We start from the raw sequence: 17,318 nt of genomic DNA on the forward strand, positions 1-17,318 counted from the left end.
TTGAGTCAAATTTTATGGGACAGAAGGTAAACCTACCATTCTTCACTGGGAACTTAATAATTTTAATACTCATGTCTACGACTTACATAGGCCATCAAGGAGTACTTCTGCAATTCTTTTCAAATTTCAAAAAAGTTAGAAACGTACTCTAAGTGTAGGCATAACCGTAATGTAGTAAACTTTAGAGATATGTTCAAAAGAAGACACAGGGATAAGTCTTCCAGGTGGCATAGTAATGCCATGACGTGTCCCGTCATTGAGGCTTGTGCAAGGAAGGGGCTGGTATCTTCTCAGCCTGCAATCAGGGCCTCATTTACAAGCCCTCTGCGCCACCGCTGTGTCATTTTTTTGACACAGCAATGGCACTAGGAGTGCTCTAACTGCTCCATATTTACACACTGACACATTGGGCCCAACGCATCAGTTTGCAAAGGCCTGTGTCACATTATACCTGCACCAGGTATAATGTATGCAGTGTCAGCGTTCCAACAGAAAAAGACACGCAAAACTAACGCAGTGAAATTTACAACTTTTCACTGCGTCATTCTACATATTCAATGCATCAAAATGTTACCGCCTGCTCAGAGCAGGTATAAAATTGATGCAGGGCTTTTTCTTATGGGACTCCCCTCGCAGTGCTGGAGTTGCGTCAGTTTAACAACTCAACTCCAGCAATGTGTCAGTTTAGCACCAACAGATGCGTCAGAATTTCGGACGCATCTGTGGAAACGTGCACCATGGATCTCTGTATTGTTAATGCAATGCATCCATAGCATGGAGTCATTAGGGGATGTGGGACAGATGCAAGAAATCTGACACATGGATGCCGATGCATCAGATTCTTGTAAATGAGGCCCTAAGTGTTTTTCCAGGACAAAGATTTGAATGCCTGTGCAACAAGTCTTCTGAAGCTTGCTCCAGGATCTGCCCACTAGTGTTCTAGAGTTTGAACCATTTTGGAAGGTAGATGCGGTAGCAAAGCGTATGTGCTTGGTTCAGCCAGGCAGAATCGAAGTCCAGTTTACGCTCGTTCACGCTCCATGGTCCTGATTCTGCAGATATGTTCAGCTAGGCAGCCAACTGTGCACTAGTGCAGGGGGAAGGGACAGAAGTGCACTGTATTTCGTAAATACAGTGCATTTCTGCCCTTTCCCTGTGGCGCACAGCAGCACAGCAAGGTGACTTGCTGCACCGCCCTGTGCCACTTTGTTGTAAATATGCCCCAAAGTTTAATTCCACACCCTTCTCTGTACTTTAGGCGGAATTCCTAAGTATCAAACTCTTTCTGGACTTGGTCAATCACTTTGATACATTTGTTTATGAACACGTTTGTAGTTTCATTCCTCAGAAACACTTCATGTGTATTTACTTCACTCACAAGCACAGCATTTTCATTTATTGTTTTCACGAGCATTTGCTTCAAACACAAGCACTGCATTTCCTCCACTCACGACCACAGCATATGCAGTTCTTTCACTCACAAGCACTGCATTTATTTCTTTTAAAAGCATTTGTTTCACTCTCAACCACTGCTTTTATATTTGCTTTAATCACAAGCACTGCACTGTTATTTGTCTCACTCGCAAGCACTGCACTGTTATTTGTCTCACTCGCAAGCACTGCACTGTTATTTGTCTCACTCGCAAGCACTGCACTGTTATTTGTCTCACTCGCAAGCACTGCACTGTTATTTGTGTCACTCGCAAGCACTGCACTGTTATTTGTCTCACTCGCAAGCACTGCACTGTTATTTGTGTCACTCGCAAGCACTGCATTGTGTTTATTTCGTTCGCAAACAGTGGATTTCTCTCAGTCACAAGAACTACATTTACCTCCTTCACAAGCATAATATTTGCATTTGCTTCACTCGCAAGCTCGCATTACAGAAGTCACTGACTGCATGAAAGCCAAGAGCCTGAAGCTCAGTACGGAGCAGACAGAAATAGTGATCATTTGTAAGAAAACCTCACCGTGGGACTCTAACTGGTGGCCGGCTGAACTCGGACTCACACCTATATCCAGAACCCACACCAGAAACCTCCGTTTAATCAACAACAGCAAACTGGACCTGACCACACCAGTCAATGCAGTCACTGCACCCTGCCTCCACACCCTGACGGTGCTGAGAAAGATCTTCAAATGACAAAAACTGTCACTCACACCCTGATCACCATCAGGTTGGACTACGAGACCACCATCTACACCGGGATCACCCAGCAACTCACTACAACACTACAAACTGTCCAGAACTCGGCAGCCAGACTCAGTCTGAACCTCCCACACAGAACACACATCAGACCACACCTCACGGAGCTCCACTGGCTCCTGATACACAAATGTGCCCACTTCAAACTCCTCACACACATTCAAGGCACTCCACAGCTCGGGCCCCACCTATGAGAGCAGTCGTATCTCCTCCCACGAACCACCCAGACACCTTTGCTCTGCAGGACTCCTATTTGCATACATTCTACACATAGACAGATCAGGAGAACGGGCATTCTCTTACATTGCTCCCAAAGCGCGGAACAACCCCCTGCTCTACATCACGGCCTTTTCCTCTCTTCTTGAATTCCTCAAGAAGCTGAAGGCCTGGCTTTCCAGTTAACTAACCTACTATAGCGAGACTAGACATGCACGCCTGCTCAGCGGCAGATGAGATACCCTCATGGGCGATAGTGCGCTATACACATATACATAACATAACAACTGCTTCACTCACAAGCACCGCATTTGCATTTGTTTCACTTTCAAGCACTCCATTTGCTCTTCTCACAAGCTCCGCTTTACTTTTACTCACAGACACTGAATTTGAGTCAGCCTTTTGCACTGTATATGTGTTTGCTGTTCTCACACTCGCTGTATGTGCATGCATGTCCTTTACAAATACCGCATGTGCTTGATCCACCAGCACTGCACTGTTATTTGCTTTCCTCACATTGTATTTGCATTTGCTTTTATCACAGGTCCTACATGTTTATTAAGAATATATCTTATGCAAAGGTTGTCCATTACCTTTCCTTTCTTCCAAGGCACAGTTTGTGAATGTTTTGCCAGTTGCCAGTGAACATACTTGTTTGCGACTCACATTCTGTGAGTTACAAATGTGCATGTACTTTTCCGAAGTTCCTTTTCAAGTGTCTCATAATAAAGTTTCAACTGAACTTATGGATTTGACTCAATGCATTAATATACAAACATCATGACTGTATGAAGCATCAAATATGAATTTTTGATTCATGGTGGGCCTACCAATCTCTTTCTCAGTGTTATGGATTTCTACTGAGGTTAATTGGTCTATACCTCGTTTTGGGAGCTCACAACTGATTAAAAAGGGGAATTCTATTGGAAGACAGGGCTGGACCATTGTTTTCTTTCGGACATTTCCAAAGTATGCAGTTTTGACTCACAGTCAAGGGCTCTCTCCATGAACAGGGCACATGTCCAGTGATTACAGTAACCCAGGTGAGCCAGGAGGGCAAAAAAGAGGTCATCAAAGTGCTAGCAGACTGCCCAAGCCCAGTGGATTAAGCAGGGCCCGTCTCAGTGCTGGTGGCACCTGGTGCAACAATTATTTTTGGCAACCCTCCCACATGACCTCCTTCCTCACTACCACCCAACACAATTGCCCCTCATCTCTCCCAAGCTCCTATCTCACATACAAATCATTTGTTTTAAAACCCTGGTAAAGGCTGGCTTTACTAATCCACTTCGTTATCCACATAAAATGAAGATCTTTTATTTGCAGCAGACATGTTAACCCTCTGAGCTACATTATGGGAGTCAAAACTGCCACTAGACAAAACTCCATCTTTTTTTCTACCAGGAACATTAATCACAAAAGTTATCTTGACATTTTTGTTTCTTCCTGAAAACAGAGCACAAGGAACTTTGCAGGAGATGTTTTAAATCTTAACTTATTTATAAATAGAGTGCCCCCCTGAGGTCAGTGACACCCCCCTCCAGGTCAGCACCCAGTGCGGTCACACTGGCCACGCTGCCCTAAAGCCGGTCCTGGGATTCAGCATTTCATGTACCACAGCCAGTGCTACAGAGAGATTTATTCAATGCTTCCGGGTCTGACTTTATTCCCAGGAACAGTGATATAAGTGAGTGAAGCAAGGTAACTGCTCTCATTGTTTTTGGAGGGTTCTGGAGGAGGGCTTGTGAGACAGTACAATGCCTTCATTGTGTGTCAGGCAAGACTGGCCATCTCCAGGGGTGTGCTGGGTTCAGCCTCTCTAAGGACATTCAGTACTTAGGGCCTCATTATGACCCTGGCTGTCTGAAGACCACCAGGGCAAAGGTGGTGGTTTCACCAACAGGCTGGCAGTGAAGACCGCCACATTATGAGTGTGGCAAGTTGGTCTCTGCCAATCCACCACATCTCCATTCATACCGCCAGGGTGGTGTGAGCCGCCGGGCCGGAGATGAGCATCTCTGATCCGACGGTCCACAGAAGACCGCGGACGGTATTAGGAGCTGCCTTTCCACCAGGGTTTCCGTGGCGGTAGCACCACCACGAAAACCCTGGCAGAACGGTTACCTTTGACAGGGAGTTTCTTCCCTGTCACCGGTAGACGACTCCCCCACCCCCCAGCAAGCACTAAACCCCCCTCCATGCACAGCGCCCACCTCCCTCCTCCCCCTGCCTTCTCCTTTCACAGCACCCCGACCCTGCATACATGCACAAGCGCCCCCTCCCCGCATACATGCACAGTGTCCCCCTACCAGCATACATGCACAGCACCCCCTCCTCGCATACATGCACAGCACCCCCTCCTCGCATACATGCACAGCACCCCCCTCCCCGCATACATGCACACGCACACAGACACCCACACGCATCATGCATACACTCATTCAGCTACACTTACATACACGCGTTCACTCACACGCATCTATATCCGCAATCACCTCAGCACTCAAAGACGCATGCACACACCCATCTAAACACACATACTCACACCCATCCAAACACGCATACACACATCCATCCAAACATGCGTACTCACACCCATCCAAACATGCATACTCACAAGCAGACAAACATGCATTCACCACAAAAACTCATACTCACATACACACAAGCATACACACTTACATGCATGCACACACTCACTTCTACATTAAGACAGGCATACACCCACGCATACATACATTCATGCACACACACAGACAACACATACGCACACACAACACCCCCAACCCTGTCGAACGCCCAACTTACCTTATCCGGTGAGGAGGTCATCTGGCAGGGAACGGGCGCTTCCACTGCCTGCAGCGCCCCGCCATCAGGACACCACCAGGCCATATTATTTCACATAATACGGCGGGCGGAGTTCTTCTGGCGGGGCAGGCCGGTGGTAGAACCGCCCCAGCACCTCCGTCTGCCAGCACAACTACTGCTGGATTCCCGCCAAAAATGTGGTGGTAATCCAGCAGTATCTGTGATACGGTGGGCGGTCTTCTGCCGCCTATGGCTTTGGCGACCTTCAAGGAAGACCGCCAAAGTCATAATGAGGGCCTTAATTTGTAAAACGTTAAGTACCAGAGCCCTCATCAGGAGGCCACTAATGCTTCCACCACCCATTGCCCCTGGATGTGCTGCCAATGGCAGTACCAAAACAACTACTAACCTTCAAACTCCTACAAGTGTGACAGTTCAGACTATTCCAGGTCCCTAATGCTATAAGAATGGCATGGGTGGCAGGTATAAGTCATTTACAATGTATGTTGAAGTAATAAACAGCATTTGTTTTGCACATCTATAAATTGGACAAAGAGCGCCCCAATGTGGCAGGCTTTCATAAGTGCTGGTGTTGACAATTGAGTGCCGGTGTCGAGCACCAGAAACCCCTGGCTCAAATTAAGACACTTTGAAATCTGTGGCACAGCCACTAATTTATATGCACAGCTTCAAGAAGAATGGCAGGAATTTCCAAGGATATGTTGGCGTGCACCTCATCAAACTAGAAATGTCCTAAAACTAGCTGGCACCTGGCTCAAGATGCACCAGGTCACTGACGGAGTCAGGGGTGTGACTGGGACTGGAATGTGACAAAGACAGCAAGGGAGACAGGATCTGGAACTGTGACAGGGATGGGGCGGGTGACAGGAACTGGAACTGTGGCAGGGATGGGCCGGGTGAAAGGATCTGGAACTGTGACAGGGATGGGGTGGATGACAGGGACTGTAACTGTGACAGGGATGGGCGGGTAACAGGGACTGGAACTGTGACAGGGATGGGAAGGGTGACAGGGAGTGGAACTGTGACAGAGATGGGCAGGTGACAGGGACTCGAACTATTACAGGGATGTTGTCCGGGATGGGGAGGGTGACCGGGACCGCAACTGTGACAGGGATGGGCAGGTGACAGGGAGTGGAACTGAGTCAGGGATGGGGAGGGTGACAGGGACTGTGACAGGGATGGGCAGGTGACAGGGAGTGGAACTGAGTCAGGGATGGGGAGGGTGACAGGGACTGTGACAGGGATGGGCAGGTGACAGGGAGTGGAACTGAGTCAGGGATGGGGAGGGTGACAGGGACTGTGACAGGGATGGGGTGACAAGGACTTTAACTGTGACAGGGATGCGGCGGGTGACAGGGAATGGACATAGCTGCCAAGTTTTCAGTTTGCCTGTGTGTGACATTCCCCTGTGTGTGATGCGTTTATGTGTGACATTTCAAGCCTTGTGTGTGACACTTTGAGTGACACTTTATTGTGAGTGAAATAAGACAGCATCCATGTCAAGAGATGATTTTTTCTCATATGTGATGGGCATTAATGTGTGAATTGAACCGAGGCACTTTACATGAGAATCAGATACGTCTTTATTTAGCAGGAGTAAGTTAGTTGGTTTGCTCAGAATCACAGAATGCTGAGCCGAGGCCTGGATTCAAGTCTTCTTCTATGTTTCTAAAGTGACAGTTCTGCTCCCTAGGCCACATCTCTTTCCGCCTCCTCCTCTCCCCCTACAGTTCTCCAGTTAGGACCCTCTTTTACCAGTTTAGACCGACCAAGCTTTTGGAGTATATTTAGAAGCTTCATTTTGTGGTTGGACATCCACACCTGTTTGATACCAAGGTCTGAGCGAGAGGTGCTTTAGGACATTAATTCGGGGGAGTGTGGTTATTTGTTTAGGTCTTCAAATCTCTGTAGTTCCCTTGGCTGAGTTATGAGTTTATGTGTTAGTGGGATATTTCTCGTAATATACCGAGAATCCTATACCTCCCATTGTACACCTGCACCACCTTGTGGCCGTTGATAAACAGTACTCGGAGCTCCGCTTTTATCCTTCCCAGCGGAACTACACGGTTTTATCACACTTCAGGACACGGTTCTTTTGCATGGCAATCTCAGGCATTGCGCTAAAGCGGGAAAATTACAGAAAATGCATTATTCTAACGCAAGATGCGTGGCACTTGGCAGGGCTGACTGGAACTGTGATTGGGATGGGGCGAGTGACAGTGACTGTATCTGTGACAGGGAAGGGGAAGATGACAGGGACTGGAACTGTGACAAGGATGGGAGGTGACAGGGACTGGAACTGCCACAGGGTTGGGCAGGTGAAAGGGACTGGGTGTGAGAGGGAAAGTGACTGGGGTTGGAGTGGTGCCAGGGCCTGGTGACTTGGCACTTTACACCCCTGAACACACCATTATCACTACCCAAAGTCTCACTACAAATCTACTTCGACCCCATCCCTCTGTCTCCAGTGTCCTAATGGCTACAACCCTACCACAGTCCCGCTACCCCCACCTCACTTCCCACCTGTACAACATATACCCAACCCCGCGCATTACTATCTGCCATAACCCTGCCGGTGTTCCCAACTTCACTACCCAGCAGTCCTGACAGCCTGACTCCACACTCCCACCCCTGCGGAGACCACAGTAGACTTTCTACAATATACAGCTGGCGAAAGCAAAGGGAAAGAATCCGCCCCAGCCCTGCCGGCCCCAGCAAGTGCTACACTCTTCTTTGTAACTGTGCCGCCTGGCCCTCCCTCCTGCCCCCTCTCACACTCCCCCACCTGGCCTCACTTCTCTGCCTCTTTCATCCCTTCCGGTCCCAAGGCCTTCAGCTCTCTGGATATTCAAGATGGAGTCTGAAAGCACCGCAGTCTAACCTGGTGTGAGCATGTTATAACATAAATGTTAGCATAAATGAATTTGTCGCCTGCCACTAGCAGAAGAGAGAGAGAATTCACCAGGCCTGCTGAGTTTCCCAGGTCCATTGGTGATGTACTGTCCCAGTCCAGGTTTTATTCCTTTGAAATCTGGTTCTTGTAGTCCTGGTTACTCCATTATAAATTAGCATTACAAGTCCCAGAATTAAAGGTAAAAAAAACTGGCCTGGATCAGCACATCATGCATGGACCTGGAAAACTTGGCAGCTATGAGACGCTGCACCTGTTGCACTCTAGACTGTCCCCTGGCTGTACCAAATGGCCTACCCACTCCAGGTCTTGATCCTGCCGGGGCCCTGCACACACCAAGGAGAGAAAAACCATGCATTGCACAGCATTTAGATTAATGTGCAAGTAACTCCTTTAAAAATTGAAATCACCAGTGCAAGGGCAGGTAGTACAACTTTTGCAAATACATTGCTTTGAGTTTTCAGCTTAAATCTGTGCAATTTCTCTCTTTATTTGAATTTTCACATGTTGATGGCCGGGGGAGGAGGGTGCCCCTGAGGGCTCCAAAAACAAACATCAAGCCAGGGAGGGCTGGCACCTTGGGTCCCATATTGCACCCGCTGCTGGCTTTTATTTATTATTGAGATGTTCTTTGTGTTGACATTTATATCCGAATGGGTGATTTCTTTCATTATGAAGATTTTTTTACCACCAAAAAGGGAACCAGTGCTCAGGATGCGCAGTGGATTCCCCACATTAAAATTAACTTTTTGTTGCATACTTACCTTCCACTTAGGACCCTCAAGAGACTGGACATGGGTAGGGTCCCCGAGTCAGACATGGGTGCAGACCCTGAGGTAGACATGGGTGCAGATTCTGAGGTAGACATGGGTGCAAACTCTGAGGCAGACATGGGTGCAGACCCTAAGGTAGACATGGGTGCAGGCCCTGAGGTAGACGTGGGTGCAGATCCTGAGATAAACACGGGTGCAGAGCCTGAGGTAGACACAGGTGCAGGCCCAGAGGTAGACATGAGTGCAGAGTCTGTGGTAGACATGGGTGCAGACTCTGACGTAGACATGGGCACAGACCCTGATATATAAATGGGTACAGATCCTGAGGTAGACATGGGTGCAGACCCAGAGGTAGACACGAGTGCAGTCTCTTAGGCAGACATTGGTGCAGACCCTGAGGTAGACGTGGGTGCAAACCCTGGGGCAGATGTAGGTGCAGACCCTGGGGTAGACATGGGAGCAGAGCCTGAGGTAGACTTGGGTGCAGAGTCTGAGTTAGACATGGGTGCAGGCCCTGAGGTAGACATGGGTGCAGACCATGAGGTAGACATGGGTGCGACCTTGGATAAGGCATGAGTGCAAGCCCTGAGGTAGACATGAGTGCAGACCCTGCAGTAGACATGGGTATGGACCCTGAGACAGACATGGGTATAGGCCCTGGGGTAGACCTGGCTGCTGAGCCTGAGGTAACCATGGGTGCAAACCGTGAGGTAGACATGGGTTCAGTCCCTAGGGTAGACATGGGTGCGGACCGTAAGGTAGACATGGGTGACGACCCTGAGGAAGACATTGGCACAGAACTTGAGGAAGACATTGGTACAGAACTTGAGGTAGACATGGGTGCAGACTTTGAGGTAGACTTTGGTGCAGGTCCTGAGGTAGACATGGGTGCAGAGCCTGAGGTGAACATGGGTGCAGGCCCTGGGGTAGACATGTGTGCAGACCCTGGGGTAGACATGGGTGCGGATCCTGAGGTAGACATGGGCACAGACCCTGAGGTAGACATGGGTGCAGGCCCTGAGGTAGACATGGGTGGAGACCCGGAGGTACACAGGGGTGCAGAGAAATGTCCATTTGGCCGGATATTTTAACATTAAACTCAAACTTGCAGTTAAAAGATATGCCTTTTATCCATTTCCACTGTACCTTCTTTTCAGCTCACACTGAGGCTCTGGAGGCGCATTAATATTTGCCTTTTTTTTATTCCAGGGACTTATGGTTGCCATTCTGTACTGCTTCATCAACAATGAGGTAAGAACCTGTGTGTAGACCCCTGTACACCAACTACATGTTGTGATGTGAAATAGGCAGTTCCTTCCAGCACTGCATTATATTGTGTTGGTTTTTGTAAAGCACTTCCATACTCCTTGCAAGGCCCCTTACAGAGTGGTTACATTGCTACTTTTTAAATGTATATAGTGCTTCATACCCCTGACAAAGCTGTGTGGTGCTTTGATTTATAGTGTGTGGCCTTTAGAAGGCTTGGTTGGCTTGGTTGAAAGGGTGGTGGTTGTAACTTGGCCTGCGTGGAACATACTGATGCATGAGGTATGAGGACTTGGAAAAAAGTAAGCATGGTGATATGAAATGCTGTGGTACATCAGCATGGGATGCTACAGAGAGTGTGAGACTAGACACAGATGCACACGCATCTATTTATCATCTTCATGAGTGGACTATGTCATAAGTAGAACTGCCATTAATGTGCATCTGTTGGGTCCTCCAAGGATATATCTTATATGGAGTCCATACAGGAGCCAAACAAGTCTTACCCACTAAACTGATTATTAAGATACCAAGGGAGTACTGGATGCAGTCCATCTAAAATTAACAAGGCCCAAATCTCATTAAGGCATTGTTACACGTCCATTGGTGTACTTTATGGATTCACTCCGGAGCGACAGGCGCTCGACTTGCTGGAGACATTGTTAAGCCACCAAGTTGGTCTGATATGGAGTATAGGAAGAAGCGACAGGGTCCACACCCAAATGGGCATTCTTAAGTCACCAAGGGAGTACTATTTGGAGCCCACCCATAAGCAACAGAAGACGAATCTCTATCAGAGCATATAATGGAAAGGTACATTAACATTTAGCTGTAGAAACAATGGCAGGTGCAAGGGGAAGTAATGGCCAAAACCCTTGGCATGACTGAGGTTAAAACAAGAGGAGGATGCAGCCTGGTTCCAAGGGCACAGTGAGCAAGAAACCCATTTCTGGGCATGTCCTTGGCCACTTAGGGTTGCTTGGGTAGCATGCCAACCCATTGTTGTTTTGCCCACCTTGTTTCCTCAGTTGGTTTTAATTAGGCCAGCTAAATTTACTACAGCTTCTCTGCTGTTTCTGGTACCTAGGACAAATAGGGAACTGCGCTCCATATAGATTACTGTGCACTGACCAAAATCACAGTGAAAAATAAAATATATCCATTGCCACTCATCCCCATACTCTTGTGCCAAATGAAAGAAGACTCTATATACACGAATACATCGTAGATATCAAAGAAAAGCATATCAATTTGTAAGAGTCTGGAATGGCAAAAAATGGAAAATGCTTGTCATTAATCCACTGGTTATTCACCTTTTTTGGTACCTCTAGATTTCATCCTACATTACTAACTTTGGTTTTTCTAAACTCTGCCAAGTACCTTCTATTACTGAAATAGTTTAGGGTGTTCAAAGCACTTTTAGCAAATTAAATTTAGAACATGCTAAAAGTGAATACAAGTAACAAGATGATAAGTATTGTCAAACTGGACCTCAGTACAGAAGCGATGACCGTATTTGGCTTCTATGCAGCATCTTAAATTTAAGCACAGAGACAAATTTCACCCAGGTTTTATTGGCCATTATTGGGTAGCTAAGAAAGTGGGGCCAGTAACGTACCAGTTAGCTACCATAAAAAGTTATCCAGTATTTCTCTTTTGGAGCCAGCAAAGCCGCCAGACTGAAGTAGACCTCCAATTGCAAGGAGTCACTGAATATGAGGTAAGAAAAACCTTAGATTCCCATCCCTATAAGGAAAGACTGTGGTATTCAATATTCTGATATTGTTGTGGACCAGAAGACTCTTAGCAGCTAATTAGAAGCTGCTTGTCCCACCGGCGCATTATTTTTTTAAACGCACTGGCAGCAGGCCCATATCTACAAGGCCACGCAAAGCCACTTTGCATGGCTTTTCACGGCCTTGCAGATATGGAGTCAGGCAACTCAGCGCAAGTCGCTGCGTTGTCTTATTATGTGTCAAAGAGGTGTTGCATGGATGTTGCTGTGGGTTTTCACACGCAACACCCATGGATTTTCATGCATTCCCAGAATAACAATGATTTGTAAACCTGTGAATGCATCAAATGCCTACGCATCCCCAGGGGAGGCGTAATGAGGAGAAATAACTTTATTTCTCCTTGTTTTTCCTTCTGCAGCAAACATGGAAGGAGAAAAATGCCTCTATTGATTGTTTTTGTGCAAGAAGGTGTCCCTTCTGGCCCGAAAACAATCATTCCTACAACGCAGACACCATAGTGCTAGGTGCCTGTGTTGGTGCCTGGAAGCCAATTGTGCACCAGTGCAGTGGAAGGGGTTAGGAATGCGCCATATCTTATAGACATGGCACATTCCTACCCTTTTCTTTAGACACAGGGCAGTGCAGCAAGAAGCCTGGCGGTGCTGCCCTGCGCCAAATTATTGTAACTAAGCCCCCTACTAACAAGCAACTGCTGTACATGCTCCTAGCTAATGCAAACATTTCAGAAAATGTATCCCCCACACCCTAATCCTGGCCTGGGAGTAACACCTGGAGGTGAGTATACTGTCAGCAATGAGAAAGTTCTGGTATTGGTATCAAGATGAGAATACTCATACTGGTGCATGGTAACACTTGGGCAGGAAGCCTGCCTCAGTAAAAAGAGACATTGTGCAAGATAAATTTTGGCTCAAAATGAGCAAAATATAGTTAGCTTTGCATTGGGGTACCTTAATACTCTGGGGCTACAAATCCATTGAGAACATGCACAGCAGCCGTCTTCAAGGGGTAATGGTATAGAGAGGCCATGACCAAGATTGAGCTCCTCAGTATTTGGTGTCATTCCTTAAAGAAAAAGGATCTGCAGAGAGATGCTCTTGCTCAACACTGAAATTTGGAAGAAGGACCACGTGTGAAGGGATACCGCACCAGTTGAATCAAGCTGGTAGGAACGTTCATGACACAATGTCCACATGTTTTGACATTTTGCATCTGAGATTAGTCAGGTCATAGTCACCAACGAGAACATTACTCAAAATGCACACATGTGGCGGTTCCCAAAGAGAATACAAATTTTAAAATAGCCAGAAATACCTTGTGACAGTTGTTAAAAACTACAAGAAATTTGTCAGAAGAAATAATTAAAAGAACTCAGAGTGAATAATCTCAAGGTCGTTAGACTGTCTTGCAATTGAAATTGCTCCTGTTCGAAGAAAGACTGACATCATAGTTCAGTGAATATTTTGGGGAAACTCTGGGGCCTATCCACAAAGATAAATTTACACATGAGTAAATATGCAAATGTACATTTACTCTTCCATTTTATAGTAACTTTGCCACGTTTGGTTATTTACCATTTCTGAGTGTAAAATTACACAAAGTGTAGATAAACATGTCTCTACTCCTGAATTCAGCGGTGAAGACATATTTACAGAGTGTAAATTTACTACTAGTATGTCTTCAGACATAGACGGAAATCTCTGCCACCAAGGCGGAGCTCTCCCTATAACAGAGTGTAGGGAAATATATAAAAATATTTGTAAAACCTTTATTAAACTTGAAAAAAAATACTAAAAATATTTTATGTTACATATGAATGTAAACTAATTTTACATATTTGAATTAAATAGAACACAATAAATAGAATGAAATAAAAAAAGTGCTTCAGCGCTATTAGCTAAGTTTTGAATTAAATATTTAATTAATTTAATTACATTAAATTAAATTAAAACATTGTTAAAGGTTTATTTTTTTAAAGTCCACATAAACTAAAATGTCTATATTTATGTATTATGTATTAAAAGGTATTAAAACCTATGTATAGAATTAAATAATACAATCGTTTTCACAAAATAGATATATTTATTTTAAGATGGAATGGGTATCAAAATATCTGAACATAAAATAGTATTTTTTCATTTATATATATTTTAACATTAACTCAAACATATGTTTTTTAACAAATTGAAATAAATTAATTTATTGTAGTATTATTTCCTATGGGGTTCTATTGTAATGTCCTGCCTCCATTATTTTCTATGGGACAGTGTTGCAGTACCAGTGACTGACCTTATGTGGTGCTGGGCTTCGTCCAGATCTGAGCTAGAGTACATTTAGCAGTGCTTTTGGTCATATTTGGAGGTAGTAACTTTAGAAAAGCAGTTTGTGAATAAAAATGGGCTTACTCTTTTGTGGTTGGGTGTCTGTCCCTTTTTAAATATCCCCTTAGCCCTTCCTAAACCCCTCCCATTTAGTAGAAAATACTCCCTATTCTCCTGCTACTCCTGGTCTCTCCATGATTTACTACTACGTAGTAAACCTACGTATGTGAAGATCTCCCCATACAAAAGATAGGAGTGGTGGTGTGGAGATTTCCACTTGTAGGTTTGTGAATTGCATTATGTAGTGTGTAAGTAGTACTACCGTGGTACTAATTTATGTACTACAAATAGCAGTTTGTGGATCAGGCCCAACAGATGCTGTGGTATTATAGGCTCACAGAAACAGGTTAATGTGAGGTCCCGTGGCAGGACAGGGGATGCATCTCACACCCAAAGAGAAACCTGAACTATCTCCTCTGGTGTGGCCACCACTGCCCATCTTGGTAACCATGGCTAACGGACATCCATGTTCTAGTTAAAAGACGGCCTCAAAACATAATATACATTCTCCTGTCATCCCCCAGTCACCTTCAGTATTCAGAACCACATGTCTTTCAATTGGACATCTGGTACCTCACTGTAGAAGGCTGGCCTGGTTTGTAGTGGGTACCCAAGGAATTCACACCTTATACCAGGTCCAGTTATCCCTCATTAGTGAAATGGAGGCAGTGTCTAGAAGCGAGGCCCTCTAGAGGTAGCTGTAGCTGAGCAGCCAAGGCTTATCTAGGAGACATGCAAGGCTCAGGAAATACAACTGTAGTCACACAGTACTCACACACATGAAAGAAAATACTCAGTGTTACAAAAATAAAGGTACTTTATTTTGGTGACACAAATGCCAAAAATACCATAGTGACTATACTCCCTTAGGAGGTACGTACTACACAAATTATATACACTAGTATGCAAAAACAGGTGTAAAACAGTTTGAAAACAGTGCAATTAGTGAAAATCAAAATAGTTAGAAATGGGCCTGGGAGAACACAAACCATATACTAAGAAAGTGGAATGCGAATGTCGGTTTCCAACCTAGGCAAGTGTAGTGTGTAGAGGGGCGCTGGGTGTACTAGAAAACACCAAAGGTAAGTACTAGAACCAACCCCAGAGCACAGGAAACCAGGAGTAAAACACAGTAACTTTCTTAGAACACACAGAAACATGAGAAAGAAGATTATGCAAGAACCGGAAGAGACTGCAAGACACCAACAGTGGATTTCTGGACCTGTGGAATAAGGGGACCAAGTCCAAGAAGCACAGAAGAGTCCAGGGAGAATAGGAGCCCCTGCTAACCCAAATAAAGGTGCAAAAGAAGAACCACTGGTGAAGAAGAACAGTCAGTACTGCACCCAAGAAGACGGAGTCGGGCTCCTGGTTGGTGCAAGTGATGTCCCACGCTGGATGGACGATTGCAGTCTGGTTTGCATTGATGGTGTCTGCCAACAAGCCTTGGCACACGCAAAGCTCACTGTTAGCGGAAAATGGTGCTGCTTTGAACCAGGAAGGACCAGGTGGACTCTACCCAAGAGAGAGAGTCAGAGGGGGCTCCCAGCAACTCAGAGAGCCCACAGAAGCCCAGGCAATGTACACAGGAGTCCCACAGAACGGGCACAAAGGAGGTGCAAAAGAAGGCCCACGCAGCACTACGACAAAGATTCCCATGCCGCCGGATAACCACTCAGGAAAATGTGCGTAGCAGGATAGAGTGCTGGGGGCCGGAGCTGCATGGTGCACGAAGAACTTCGTAGAAAGATGACAAGTCTTGGGAACCACAGAAAACATGGTGCACAGGGGTACTGTCTTGCGTGGGGAGGCAAGAGCTTACCCCCACCAAAGTTGGACAGTAGGATGTCAGGACCACTTCAGTCCACCACCCGTGATGCAGGATCCACGCAGCTCATCAGGAGAGGGGATCCACGCAGCCAGTCGTCATTGCAGGAGGTGCCTGCTGAAGCAGGGGAGTGACTCCTTCACCCAAGGGAGATTCCTTTGCTCTTCTGGTGCAGGCTGAAGACAGGCTGTCCTCTGAGGATGCACGACCGGGAAATAGTTGCAGTTGCTGGCAGGAGCTGAAGATACAATGTTGCAGAAGTTGTCTTTGCTTCTTTGTTGCAGTTTGTAGAGTTGCTCGAGGGTCCAAATGCAGTTTCTTCGGTGAGAAGGTGAAGTGGAGGATGCAGAGGATTCCTGCTGGAGTCTTGCAATCCGAATCTGAAGTACCACCCAAAAGAGAGACCCTAAATAGACCTGAAAGAGGGATTGGTCACCTAGCCAGGTAAGCACCTATCAGGGGAGAGCTCTGACGTCACCTGCTGGCACTTGCCACTCAGATGCTCCCAGAGTTCCCTGCCAACATTGAATCCAAGATGGCAAAACCCAGGGACCCGCTGGAGGAGCTCTGAGCACCACCCCTGGGTTGGTGATGGACAGGGGAGTAATCACTCCCATTTCCTTTGTCCAGTTTCAAGCCAGAACAGGTACTGGGGTCCCTGCACTGGTGTAGACTGGATCATGCAAGGAGGGCACCAAATGTGCCCTTCAAAGCATTTCCAGTGGCTTGGGGAGGCTACCCCTCGCAAGGCTGTAACACCTATTTCCAAAGGGAGAGTGTATAATACCCCTCTCCCAAAGGAAATGCTTTGTTCTGCCTTCCTGGGCTCGAGCAACAGGAGGGCAGAAACCTTTCTGAGAGGTGACAGCAGTTGGAGCTGCCTGGAAAATCTCAGAAGGCTGTAATGGCAGTACTGGGGGTCCTCTAAGGAGCCCCCAGAGTGCATGGAATCATACAACCAATGCTTGCAAAAGCATGGAGGTATGATTCCTGTTACCATTATGTAGCTGGCATAGGTAGTGACCTATGTCCAGTACATGCATAAAATGGCATCCTTGCACTCACGAAGTTCCGAAAAATGGTCCTGGAGGTCGTGGGGGCACCTCTGCTTGTGCAGGTGTGTCCTCACACACAGGTACTCTGCACCCTGCCCT

General features: G+C 46.4%; 1 protein-coding gene across 1 annotated transcript in view; it reads left to right on the plus strand.

The window, feature by feature from the left end:
* The window catches only part of GLP1R (glucagon like peptide 1 receptor), a 960,977-nt gene that overhangs the window by 907,105 nt on the left and 36,554 nt on the right, over positions 1-17,318 (plus strand). Inside the window, exon 11 of the mRNA XM_069236652.1 lies at positions 10,145-10,186. Coding sequence (XP_069092753.1) covers positions 10,145-10,186 — 42 coding nt within the window. The remainder of the gene's footprint in view (positions 1-10,144; positions 10,187-17,318) is intronic.

The sequence above is a fragment of the Pleurodeles waltl genome, chromosome 5 (assembly GCF_031143425.1).
Source record: "Pleurodeles waltl isolate 20211129_DDA chromosome 5, aPleWal1.hap1.20221129, whole genome shotgun sequence".
Taxonomy (NCBI): domain Eukaryota; kingdom Metazoa; phylum Chordata; class Amphibia; order Caudata; family Salamandridae; genus Pleurodeles; species Pleurodeles waltl.